Raw genomic sequence first — 13,293 nt, 5'->3', positions numbered from 1 at the left:
GTGAAGACAGAAAGTTTAATTAATTAATTAATTAGTCTATTAATAATGATCCTATACAAACGTATATACGGTATATAAGTCTTGTCAACAAATGTCCTACATAAACTAATTAGTGTGATTGCAAAACAAGCCACACTTTTGTCTTATTATTTTTCTCATTAATCCGCCTCATTTTCAGATTTTTTCTTTTTCAAGCACAATTGGATGCATAAATACCAAACCAAATTGACAGTAATAGGGCATATATCAGTGCATACATTTTGAATTGATAGCTACAATAATGATGTCACAGGGTAAATTTCAAATACCACTGTTGAAGATTCTCTTTGAGCAGTTTCTTATAATGGAAGTCAATGGGGAAAAAACGCTGACTTAGACAACTCAAAGTAAAGAAACCACGCGTAAGCAGGTCTCCAAAAAGTAAAGTACCTCTTTGGCGACACGGGGCGCTATAACTCGCATCCAACTAAAATCAGCTCCATTATTCATTGAAACAAAAGTCCACTTGAAAGCAGCCCAGGGACTTAAAACTTGACCTGCTTGCTCACTTGTGCTTGCTAGCTTTTCTAGCATTAGCAGGTTAGCATGCTCATGGAATATTGTGCACACAACAAGTTGGCTAATGCAACCACATGCATTTTCTTCAGATAATGCACATGCAGTGACATGTCTATTTGACAGTAGTCATTAATACTAGTTCATACGTCTTCTGTAACAGTTTAAATCAATTGCATGAATGTACGAATGTGCTTTAGAATAAGACTGATGGTAAAGTTGAAAACATAACTTTAAAAATATTGCCATTATATTGAAATTAGAAGAACATACATACAAAGAAGATCATGTTTAATAAGACTTCTTCAGGTAACTATTATATTATTATGCATCCACATGAACTAAAATAATCCTCTATCAAACATGTTTTCTATATAAGCAACATTTTAAACAATGTTTCATTTTCCTGTACATATCTGGAATATTCCAAAGGTAATATTTGGCTTTTTCTGTTATTATTTAGGAGCTGGCTTTGTGATTGTCATGTCATTTTATGTTGACTTCACACATCAGGTATCTCCTGAGATAATTCCGGAACTTCTTATCTCTTACTCCATAAACGATGGGGCTTAGGAAGCGTGGCATGATCTGAATTAAGATGTATAAGGCAAAGAGACTTTCAAAGAAATGCTGGGGGAAAAGGTACAGCAGGGCCGCCTGGAAAATGGGCTGTATGTAAGTCATCATGCAGAGCAGGAGCTGGAAGCCATGCAACAGAAGAGTGTTCCTCGCCTTCTTCACATCTGCGTTGGCCGCCTTGGCCGCAAACAGAACATTGAAGTAGGTGAAGAACAAGGTTAGCCAGACAACAACAAGACAGATGATGTGGGAAGTGTTCCTCCTCTGGATGCCTCTCCTGAAGACCGTGTCCCGGGTGCAAAGTACCCTGGTATGAAAGAAGCTTGGAGGCTCCACTATCACGAGGAGGAAGACTTCGGGTAGGATGGAGATGGCACTCGTCCCCCAAATCAAACCAATCAGGACGTATGTTCGCTTTACAGTGCAAAGCTGTAGGTAGCGCATGGGGAAGCACACAGCTACATAGCATTCCACTGCCATACAGGCCAGGTTTAGAGGGGTGTTGAGGGTAGTGAAGATGGAGATGACCAGCAGGAGGCAGCAGAAAGAAACATTGATGGTGTAGAAGATGTACCAGATAATGACCAGAAGCCCAGACAGCGACAGCTGGATCATGTCATTGACCACCAGGTGGATGAAGAGGATGTATCGAGGGTTCAGCCTAAAGATCTGCAGGAGAAAGAGGTAGTGTAGTGGTTAGGGTGTTCCATATGCAGACAAAATATTGTTAAAGCCTCAATGTCGGCAGTCTCCCTCCCTACCTGCTCCTTAAAAGGGCTGTAGGTAAGATTCAAGAGCTTTTATATGAGTTTGATTTTTAAGAGATGCCAAAATCACCCATCAGCTATCAGTGAGTGTAATGCGCCATGACAATATCTGTTCCAGTTGACGGCCTACATATTTTATACCGCTCTCAGTTAATTTCTCATCCATCCGGGTAGCTCTTCCCTGTGTGGTTCAGAGAATCCATCTTGCCTATCAAACACAGTTGCATGAAATGCGGCCCTTCTCAATGGCAGAGAAACCTAGGGAGCAATGGAGAGGGAGGGGATGTATTGTAGGTTGTTTAGTTTCAAAATCTTTCCTGCCCTCTTCAATCTTAGATACAGCACCTTAATGTACTATATCTTTAATCTTTATTAAAAAAATACTAAATATTAAATATATCAGTCTCTACTGGCAAAACAGCATCAGAATGACAGGCCAAGTGCACACACACACACACACACACACACACACACACACACACACACACACACACACACACACACACACACAATATTCCTACATAGCAAGAGCATAGACATTGCAAAAATACAAACTATCTTTGTCTGTCCTATGTTAATTGTGTGCTGCTCCCTTGGCCAGTGCTCACTTGTAAAAGAGATATATATATATCTCAATGGGATTCCTCCCTGGTTAAAAAAAAAAAATGTCAATACTTTTGACACATGCTGTTAAGGAAACTGAAAATGCCCATCTCTAATAGCTATTTTTCCATCAACCGACAGCCCCTCCACACAAATGATGTCTGTAGCAATATCAGTGCTACACACCATACCTACATACCTACATACCTACTTGGCTACCACACTCCAACTACAGTAGGTGGCTTTTACTGAGCCCTTCCAGACACAGGACACAGGGTGGTGATGTTAAAAAATGGTTTATGGTAGTTTGGAGGACAATGATGCATAAAGACAGTTGCCATGTAGGAGATTCCCTGAGTGTGTGTGGTGATGGCTGGTTTAACCTGTGCGCATTGATTGCTACTACAGAGTTGAATCAGTCTGACTCTGCTTTAACCAGACATTATCCACACACACTTCACAATGACATTATTATTATATTATTATTATCCAGCCAAGATCAGGATGGACTACGCTTTGACTAGAGCAATGAATTGAACAAAGGAATAAAACAAAAATAATAAATATAACCAAATGCCATCACGTTTCCAGATTAAGCAGGCTAGTCTAATGACTAGGGTGTTTGTCTCCCAGGCAAAAGGTTCTTGGTTTAATCAAAAATGTCCTCAACCTACCAGTGAGCCTCCTTGAGCAAGCCGTTTTAGGCTTTACCTGCCTCCTCAATACCTCCTTACCTTACCTCAATGGCCTTTCTCCATATTCACTATCTAACCCATACCTACACCTCAATGACCTGCTGCTGTAGGTGACTGTCGTTCTCTGTAATCTCTGTCTAAGGTTATTGTGGGCAGGGTATACCTCGTGTTTGGTGAAGGTGTGGACCAGGGTGCCGTTGATGTAGTTGATGGAGATGCAGAGCGCCACGACGATGACATTCTTGGCGACGACCGTAGTGAATGTTTCTGTAATAAGGAGAGCTGAGGAGTTTGCCACCACCAACGACTCATTCAGCATTCTGAGGTCTCTGACCCTATACCTGGAAGAACAGATTCCGTTGCAACATTTCTTCTTATGTCAATATCTCATTACATGTTTTGCCTTTTACTTTTGTAAATATATATATATGTATATATATATTATATATTAAAAAAAAGGTTAAGACTACCTACTTGTATGCTAGTACTACATACTATGAGGGTAATACAGGTAATACAGTTCAGAATAGAACATTTAGAAAACATCTTTAAACTATCAAACCATACTCGTCCATCTCTGCTAGATGTCTTGCCAATACTGACCCCTCCCTTATACTGTTAAAGTACAAAACCAATAGGATCATAGGTGAGCAGAATACCATGGTTTATATAGACCCTGTTAAAGTAAAACCTGTGTGTATGTGTGTGTGTGTGTGTGTGTGTGTGTGTGTGTGTGTGTGTGAAACCTAAGCGAAATTAAAAAAATAACATTTTACTTTTTACTTTACCTAAATATTATCCAACTCTACCGATAAGAAACACTTTATAAGAATATGCGTTTAGTGATCTAGTCTCTAAATACATTATACATGCACTATTAGTACTCTTTAGCACTAGAAGTACACTTTCTGAACACTTTTATCATACTTTCATATATTTAGAGATTGTTTTCCTAGTCTGTAAATTAACTTTATGTTCACATTTAGAACACCATTACACTATTTGCATTATACTTGGAAGACATTTTTGAGTATATGATCACTTGAATACACATAAGTTATAATTAATATAATACGATTACTTCATAATTTGCACTTGTTGACGCTGCCTAGTTTTCGGTGCGTATTCAGTTTGGTCTTTCTCCTCTGAAACACAGAAGCGATAGCCTGGGAACCAGATGGATCTGAGAGCTCATTTATTATTTGTTCTGGTAGGTTGTCTGGCCCTCCTCCCAACCAGACAGGTTTCTAGCCGAAATAGCCTGGTTCAGGTCAATCATAACCATTTATCTATGGGCAGGTTTGATATGATGGCTAGATGACCAATATGGCTGTTGCTGATTGTTACGTTCCTAGGTATTTGTGGGGTTTGGGATTTTCCCTTTGTTGTTTTTTTCTTTCTCCTTCTCCCTGCCCTATGTGTTTAGGAATACAAAATGGCCGTTCGGGACGCCACTGCACTGATTGCTGGAGGAATGACAACGAGGGCCAAGCTGTCAGTTAAAGGCTCGTCAGTGCCACCTGTTCGAGGCTGAATGCCAGAAGGCCAAACACACCAGCAAGCTGGATGCGTGTGTCTTCGGTCCCTTGTCTTATCGACACCTGCTTGTGTCTTGTATTGGTGTCTAAATAGTGGCCGTTTCTCAATACCAAGTACGCGGACTACGTTCTCGCGGACTTGGAAGTACGTACTTGGCAAGTCCGGACTTTCAAGTACAGACTTCCGAGAACGCGAGTACGCACTCTGCAACTGGAACAGCAGCGGACTCGATGATGCATTCTGGGATATTTAACGGTCCCAAGTCCACACGAGTCACCTCCGATGCGTCCTCGGTAGAACGGCCTCATCGAGAACGCATCGAGAACACTTCCGGGTTTTACGACAGTACTCCCGTTCTCGCGTACTTGGAATTGGAACAGTGCTTGGGCTACCACTGATGACGTTTATCGAGAACGCAAGTACACGAGAACACACGAGAACGCGAATTGAGAAACGGCCAGTGTCTTACTCACCATTCTACTGCCTGTTGCCGCCATTTTCTTTTGATTGACGTTCAACGCGTAGGCTCAACGCTTAACTATAGCAATGCTCTGCTGTCTTGTTTGTGAAGTGAACCATTTGTACTCTCTTAATTTCAGGCAAAAATTCCATAGTCAAAAGATGAATGTGAATACATTTTTATTTTCTAGTGAACACATGAATCATAAATGGAACAAAAGTTGGTAAACCGCAATCAATGGCATAATACATTTTGACACTAAGACTATGATGTAAATTACAGCGAAATTCTAACAGTAATCTACAGTATTTTACAATACAATGCTATGAAAAATAGTGCTTTGTGAGAGTCTCAATGATCGTGCAAGCATTTAATCACTCAATGTGTAAATTTACAGCCATATACTGCAAATAGCAAAGAATCTTGGGAAAATAACGTTTGTCTTGGTGAATTTGGGGGAAATCAGGCACTGCCACCAAGGTACTTAGGGTGGTGGGATACCTCTGTTGGCTGTATGTTCTGGGTAATGAAATAAAAGGCTGCTTTCGTAGTCAAGCAGCGTTAAGGGTGTGAGAGCGAAATTGAAATTATTAATCAATTGGAAATTGGTCATTGTTCTATATCGGCTGTTTGTGAGTGGGGACCCCCATTTATATGGCTAGAGGCTAGGTGCTTCCTACATATCCGGCTTACTTCCAGTAGAAGCTAAATGCTAACATGGTTGAAAATGATATTTTCCCATCATGCTATCAACACAAACTAAGTACTATGAAAGCTAAGACTCCAGGGAGTACAACGGTACAAGCCTTATCATTTTGCTGCCAGTTGATTACTGTAATATACCAGTGGCATGCTGTATGTTGAGATTACAGCAAGCTACTATTTATATTATAGAGTAATATTACTGTAAATAAACAGTACCTTACTGGTGAAATGGCTGCCAGTACTTCACTGTCATTTTACAGTGAAAAGTTATAGAGTGCAGATTAAATGGTGGTAACTCACATTCCTTTGATTTGATTGTCTTTGTCTTGATCGTCTTAGCGTTTGATATTTCTGAGCATCAAAGGCCCTTCCATAGAGCTCCCAGGCAGAACTTTGAGCAGCAGCCTCCGGAAGGTCCTGTCTCTGAGGCCATAGATGACTGGGCTGATGAGCCGAGGCAGGATCTGGATGAGGATGAACAGCGCAAAGCGAATGGACAAAGCCCCTTCTGGAAAGAGAATGCTCAAACCTTCGACAAACAAGTGCCACACGTACGTGAGCATGCTCAGTAGCAGCTGAAAGCCGTGGAGGACAACCGTGTTCCTTGCCTTTTTGGCATCTGCTGAAGCAGCCTGGGCAGCGAACAGAATTTTGAAATAGGTGTAGAAGAGGACGAACCAGACAAAGACCAGGAAGATGATGAAGGAGGCGTCCCTCTTCTGTTTGAGGTACGGCTTTCTGAAGACTCTGTCCCGATAACAGAAGACCCTGGAAAGGAAGAAACCCAGGGGCTCCGTCCCAAGTGTCACAAAGAGATCTGGTAGGACGGTGAGCCCACTCATCAGCCAGATCAAGCCAACGACCAGGTAGGTGTTCTTCACAGAGCAGATCTGGGCATGGCGGAGAGGAAAGCAAACGGCGATGTAGCACTCCAGCGCCATTGCAGCTAAGTTCAACGGTGTGTTTGTGTTAGTGCAGATGGCAATTAGGATGAGGCAGATGCAGGTTGCCGCGTTGAGGTTGAACAGGATGTCAGTCAGCAGCAGCAGGCACACTTGGGAGAGGAGGAGGATGTCATTGACCACCAGGTGCATGAAGAGGATGTAACGAGGGTTCAGGTGCAGCACCTGGCAGCAAGGAGACGAGACAAACGCACAAAGATTAAAATCAAGAACACACATGGTCAGAACATGGAAGGGGTTATGCTAATGTTGTGCAGTAATACTCAATTAGTATATACGTATATATAGAATACATTTTAATAAATACTGTTACAACCACTGTGTGGTCACAATACATGAATAGCATATTGAATTATTATTCAAACAGTAAAACCCCTGTATAAGAGCTGGTCATTTGATTGATCTCAAAATGTGTTCAAATTGACCTTTTTCCATTTAGCAATTCCGTAATATATTATTAAAATCAACTGTCAAAGCTGAATAAACTGACATGGTTCTTGTGGAAGGTGAGCACCATGAGGCTGTTGATGTAGTTGATGGCAATGCAAAGAGCCGCAGCCATGACATTCTGGGTAACACCAGACCATGTATCCCGGTAAAGGACCACTGTGAGATTACTGTTCGATGAACCATCCATCTGTAGGATAATTCCATAACAATAGGGGGAAAAAAAAATCAAAATCAAACATTATAAAGAATTTATACAAGATTCAAAATCAAGAGACAGCTTGAAAACACTTTTAACCAGAACTTATTTCTTGTTAGTTTTGAATTCATCTTAAAATATACATAGACCTCCTTTCAAAAGAAAACCAAGCATCAGCATTAGTTAAATGAACAAGAGGCCATCTGATTAGAAACATTGTGTACAATTATATTCAGAATAATGTGATAGATGAGTGATATGAGGCTTAAACTGTTAAGAGTGAACAAACTCAGATGCTTAATAGTCTTAATAGTCACTTATTTTACAAGTAACTTTGAATAATTGGCAAGTTTACAGTAAGGGTAAACTTACTTTTAAAGGTCAAAAAATCATTACATTAATGTAGTAATGGTGTTCATGTTTACTCAACACAGTCTCACTCCGAGAACGTCAAATTCCAACTAGTGGAAAGGGCACTTTAGCGTCAGTCACTGACGGGAAAAGTACCCTTTGGTGTCGTCTGCAGACGGAGAGGGAGTTAAATTCACTACAATGTAATGCCATCCCCGGCGATGTTTGACGTTCAGAGCGGGTGCTGCAGCAGCCCATTCACTCCTGTATTAACCCGACTATGGCTCTAATAGATGTTGTGAGCATCTTTCCAATTGGATAATAATAATAATAATAATCTTTATTATGGACTCGAAAAAGTGGTCCACTCTCATACACATACACACTTAACATACAAGACAAAACCAAGTAGACAAACAGCCAAACAATTAATATAAAATACAGTAATTTGTCACTGTTAGTTTAAAAGAAACGGTGCAAATTATTGTGCCAGTGCTTGCGAAGCCTGGATGTGAGCCGATATCCCATCATGGGGCAGGTTAAGGCCTTGATAACACAGTTATCAGATAGGTCCAAACGACACATGAAATTGAACATCAGCTTACGCAACAATGCCGGACAAGTTGGTACATTAGAAGATACAAATAACTGGCTGGCACTGTGCCACCTAGGAACACGTAGCAACAACCTCATGGCGTCATTATAAGCCACTTTTAGCCTCTGCATACTTTTCACTCTGTAGGAAGACCAGAGATGAGCTGTATACAGGGGGGTGACATAGGCCCTGAACAGAGCACATTTGACATCAACAGAACACACAGAAAATTTTCTTAACAGCATATTGGCCTGTGCATATATTTTACAGCACTGACGACGGATGTCACTGTCATCTCTGAGATCATCAGAAAAGACATGGCCAAGATATTTTAGTTCCTTCGTCATTTCTAAGGAGCCATCAGAGAGATAAAAAGTAGGAAAGGACGATTTCCTGTCCTCCCTAGATCTCACTACCATGGCCTTACTTTTTTTAGCATTATAGTTAATGTCAAATTCTCTGCCATATTGTGTACATATTCTTAGCATTTGTTGTAATCCTGCAGTATATGGACAGAGTACAACAAGGTCATCAGCATACATGAGATGGTTGACAACTTGGTTTCCCACAATACAGCCTGTTTTACATTCATTCAATTGTTTTGACAAATCATCAATATAAACATTAAAAAGAAAAGGAGATAAAATGCCTCCTTGCCGGACCCCATTACTCACATGAAAAGGAGCAGAGACAGCATCATCCCACTTGACCTGAAATGTTTGCTGAGCATACCAGTATATGAGAACTCTAACAATATATTTAGGAACATTTCTCTCAAGCAATTTAACAAATAATTTGGCATGATTAATCCTATCGAATGCCTTAGAGGCGTCAATAAAACAAAGAAACACAGAGGAGTTTTGACTTTGGTACTTAGCAACTATCTCTTTTAATGCAAAAATGCATAGGTCAGTACTATGTTTTCTCTTGAACCCAAATTGATTGTCAGTAGTTAATACATACATTTCTATCCTATTTAAAATGATCCTTTCCAGCACCTTAGACAGTATACTGGCAAGGGCAATAGGCCTGTAATTGTCCATGCTGTTTAGCCTTCCAGCCTTCTCCTTAAGAACAGGGACCAGTAAGACAGACAGGATGGAATCCGGAAGAACTCCATGCACCAGGAGGCCAGTGAAGCACAGGGCTAACAATGGGGAGAGCCTGTAACTGGCATGCTTGAGATGTTCTGCAGCAATACCATCTGTACCACATGCTTTGTTGTTATCAAGCATCTTAATGGCATCTGATACCTCACCAGGTCTTACTGTGACATGAGAGTCCAAATCAACAATATTAACAGCAGCAACGTTACTCTTAACACAGTTAAAGAGCTTGGAATAATGCTTGCACCATAACTTTGCAATGTTATCTGAGCCACAGACACCTTCAATGTCATATGGCAAAGAAGTTTTATGATTATTCATCACTTTAATTGCATTCCAAAAGTCTACATGGTTATTATTTTGTAGCTTCCTGGCAAGCAAGTCAGCTCTGATAGTGTTCTCGTTGGTCTTAATATGACAGAGAGCATATTTATATCTAGCATTAGTTTGTTTCTTATACTCAAACACATCACCCTGTCTGGGCCTTCCTGCATTAGACCAGAGTTTAAAGGCTTCCCTTGCTGTGGCATGATGTTCAGCCACATACTCGTTCCACCCAGGTTTGATGTTAAACGCCTTCTTATGCCCACAGAGAGGCCCAGCAGAGGCGTGTAGAGCCTTGATTATGTTATCATATAAGTCACAGAGGTCAACAGCATGTTGTGGATCAGTACAGTTCATATTAAGACAAGTTACAGCATCTCTCGGCAAAACAACGTGATTTAATAAGCTGTCCGTTAAGACAGTATAACTATCAATGTTTTTCTTAGACAACTTAGCCCAATTTAATTTCTCAGAGCTGACAGTATTCCCAGAGTCCACCAAGAGGGGCACAGTCTCAACATTTAGCACCATAGCTATTGGTATGTGGTCAGAGGTAGCCAGACCATAGCAAATTTCCATACTTTCTAGTGAGGCATGAGCATCGGCTGTACACAAACAGTGGTCAAGCCAGGACATAGGATAGTTATTAGGATTTTTTTTACGTGTGAATGGCGGACATACTTTTTATTTTAGGTGGAAAATATGATATTATAGTATAGTTACGCCATTGAAAGTGTTTATGTAAACCTTTTTAGCGAGAAATTTGCATTTTACTTTCATAATCTTCGCTATATTTCAGGTCTCGACAGAAATAAAATAACATGGTTGCTATGACGGTTGCTATGGACGCTGAAACCAGCAGCTTGCATGCCGTTTAAATCATGGCTATAAAACCATTGTCTTTGCTGATTATGTTATTTAATGTAACCGTGTAATAATGTAGGGGTGGCATTAGCTCAGGAGGTAGCGCGGGTTGGCTGGTAACCGCAAGGTTGCTGGTTCGCCCCTCCTAGCTGAGTGTCATGGTGTCCCTGAGCAAGACGCCTCACCCTAATTGCTCCTGATGAGCTGGCTGTCTCCCTGTGTAGTTGACTCCGCCGTCGGTGTGTGAATGTGTGCGTGAATGGGTGAATTCGGGGTCATTACAGTGTTGACTGACCCCAGTCAACACTGTAATGACCCCGAATAGCGCTTTGGATAAAAGCGCTATATAAATGAGGACCATTTACCATTAATGATGTTCTCTTATTTAACAACTTAAAACATTTACATTTAGGGCATTTAGCAGATGCTTTTATCCAAAGCGACTTACAATAAGTACATTTGTCATAAAATGTGAAACACTATATCGCCGTCGGGACAGTGAAGATGTTCATAGAACCAAGTGCAAGTACTAACAATCGCCAGGCTAACCCCATTCCCTGTGTACAGCAGTGATAGCTAGCTACTGCAGATGCTATACAACTAAGTACATGCTGCACAACATGCATGCTGTGACATTTTTTAATTGTAATATTCCCTAGTGATACATTTTTACTGTAATACTCTCACATAGCCATATCCAGTAGCACCAAGCATAGTTTAGAGGTAATTTCCCCTCCTAATCGCCTGAGGGCAGCACTGAACACATTTGACAAAGTTACAAAACATTTACACTAGGGGCAGCAACGGACACACAGAGGAAGTGAGAAACCCAAAGAAGAACACCTGGGATACATAAACTCAGACTCCGCCTTTGGAGGACAGAATCTCTCTGCGGCGTATCCTGAATGCTAAGCATAGAGACGCTCCGCGCGTGTTATGTACGATCCCTCTCCTTTTGTTTCATAGACGATAGATAATAGACCAATAACCTTATCCAAATAAAGTGAGTTAAAAGCGATCCTGTCTCGGCGGCCTTTCCTGGACCAAAATCCACAACAATGCACAACACAATTAAGTACATGCTATACAATTAAGTACAAAGAACGAATACAACCTGCATTAAGTGCGTACATCAAGTGCCCGGACGTACAATAAACAATAGTGCAACAGTCAAATAGGGGACTGAATGGCTATGTAGAGTCTAGGTGAACAGGTGGGTTTTGAGTCGTTTGCGGAAGCTGGTGAGCGACTCTGCGGTCCTGACATCAGCAGGGAGCTCGTTCCACCACTGTGGTCCCAAGATAGAGAAGAGTTGTGATTTAGCTGATCGACCTTTGGTTGCTCTTAGTGATGGCGGTACCAGACGTCCAGCTGAGGTAGTTGAGCGGAGGGATCCAGCTGGGGTGTGTGGTTTGACCAAGGCTTGGAGGTAGGCAGGGGCAGTTCCATCAACTGCCTTGTATGCCAGTACCATCATCTTGAATCTGATGCAGGCTACTACAGGGAGCCAGTGGAGGTGGCGGAAGAGGGGAGTCACATGGGAGAATTTAGGTAGGTTGAACACGAGGTGTGCTGCCGCGTTCTGGATACGCTGCAAAGGTTTAATAGCAGAGACTGAGAGTCCAGCTAGGAGAGAGTTGCAGTAGTCCAGGCGGGAAGCTGAGCTGCTTCCCTTGTGAGGAAGGGCCGGCCGTATGCTGCGGATGTTGTACAGTGCAAATCTGCAGGATCGGGCCACTGCGGTGATGTTGGTGGTGCAACATAACTGGTTGTCTAGTACCACACCAAGGTTTCTGGCAGTTGGAGACGGAGATACAGTGATGTTCTCGACAGTGACCAGTAAGTCCAAGTGTGGGCAATCTTTCCCCAGTATTAGGAGGAGCTCAGTCTTGTTGAGGTTAAGCCTCAGGTGATGGGCAGTCATCCAAGTGCTGATGTCTGCCAGACATTCAGATATGCACGTTGCAATCAGGGCTTTGTCAGAGGAGGGGAATTAGAGGAATAGCTGGGTGTCGTCGGCATAGCAGTTATATGAAAAACCGTGTGATATAATTACAGAGCCTAGAGATCTGGTATAGAGGGAGAACAGAAGGGCCCCCAGTACAGAGCCTTGAGGGACACCAGTGTCAAGTCTGCAAGGTTTGGACAAGGAGCCATTCCATGTGACCTGATAGGTCCAATTCGACAGGTAAGATGTGAACCAGGATAGGGCCGATTTAGCAATGCCAAGTTTGGCGAGAGTGGCAAGGAGGATCTGGTGGTTCACCGTGTCAAATGCTGTGGACAGGTCGAGGAGAATGAGAACCGATGAGAGGGACGAGGCTCTGGCAGCACGGAGGGACTCAGTCACTGCGAGGAGAGCCATCTCAGTGGAGTGTGCCTTCTTGAAGCCTGACTGGTGAGGGTCAAAAAAGTTGTTATGTGAGAGATAGGAGGACAGTTGGTTAGAGATGGCACGTTCAAGTGTTTTAGAGAGGAATGAAGGAGGAAGAAGAGATACTGGTCTGTAGTTCTGGATCTCGGTGGTTAAAAAAAAACTTTA

At 41.9% G+C, this 13,293-nt stretch overlaps 2 protein-coding genes across 2 annotated transcripts; both read right to left on the bottom strand.

Moving 5' to 3' along the window:
- Positions 1-1,041: 1,041 nt before the first annotated feature.
- On the bottom strand, positions 1,042-3,518 carry LOC311339228 (odorant receptor 131-2-like; the record flags this gene model as incomplete). Its single annotated transcript, XM_084464606.1, has 2 exons — positions 1,042-1,803; positions 3,363-3,518. The coding sequence occupies 2 exons, from the start codon at positions 3,516-3,518 to the stop codon at positions 1,042-1,044; spliced, it is 918 nt and encodes a 305-aa protein (XP_084320732.1).
- A 2,720-nt stretch (positions 3,519-6,238) lies between these two features.
- LOC311339227 (odorant receptor 131-2-like) lies at positions 6,239-7,427 on the bottom strand (the record flags this gene model as incomplete). Its single annotated transcript, XM_084464605.1, has 2 exons — positions 6,239-7,030; positions 7,356-7,427. The coding sequence occupies 2 exons, from the start codon at positions 7,425-7,427 to the stop codon at positions 6,239-6,241; spliced, it is 864 nt and encodes a 287-aa protein (XP_084320731.1).
- Positions 7,428-13,293: the final 5,866 nt, after the last annotated feature.

Source organism: Micromesistius poutassou (assembly GCF_964030765.1).
Source record: "Micromesistius poutassou genome assembly, chromosome: 2".
NCBI lineage: Eukaryota > Metazoa > Chordata > Actinopteri > Gadiformes > Gadidae > Micromesistius > Micromesistius poutassou.
This window is presented reverse-complemented; position numbering and strand designations above follow the sequence as displayed.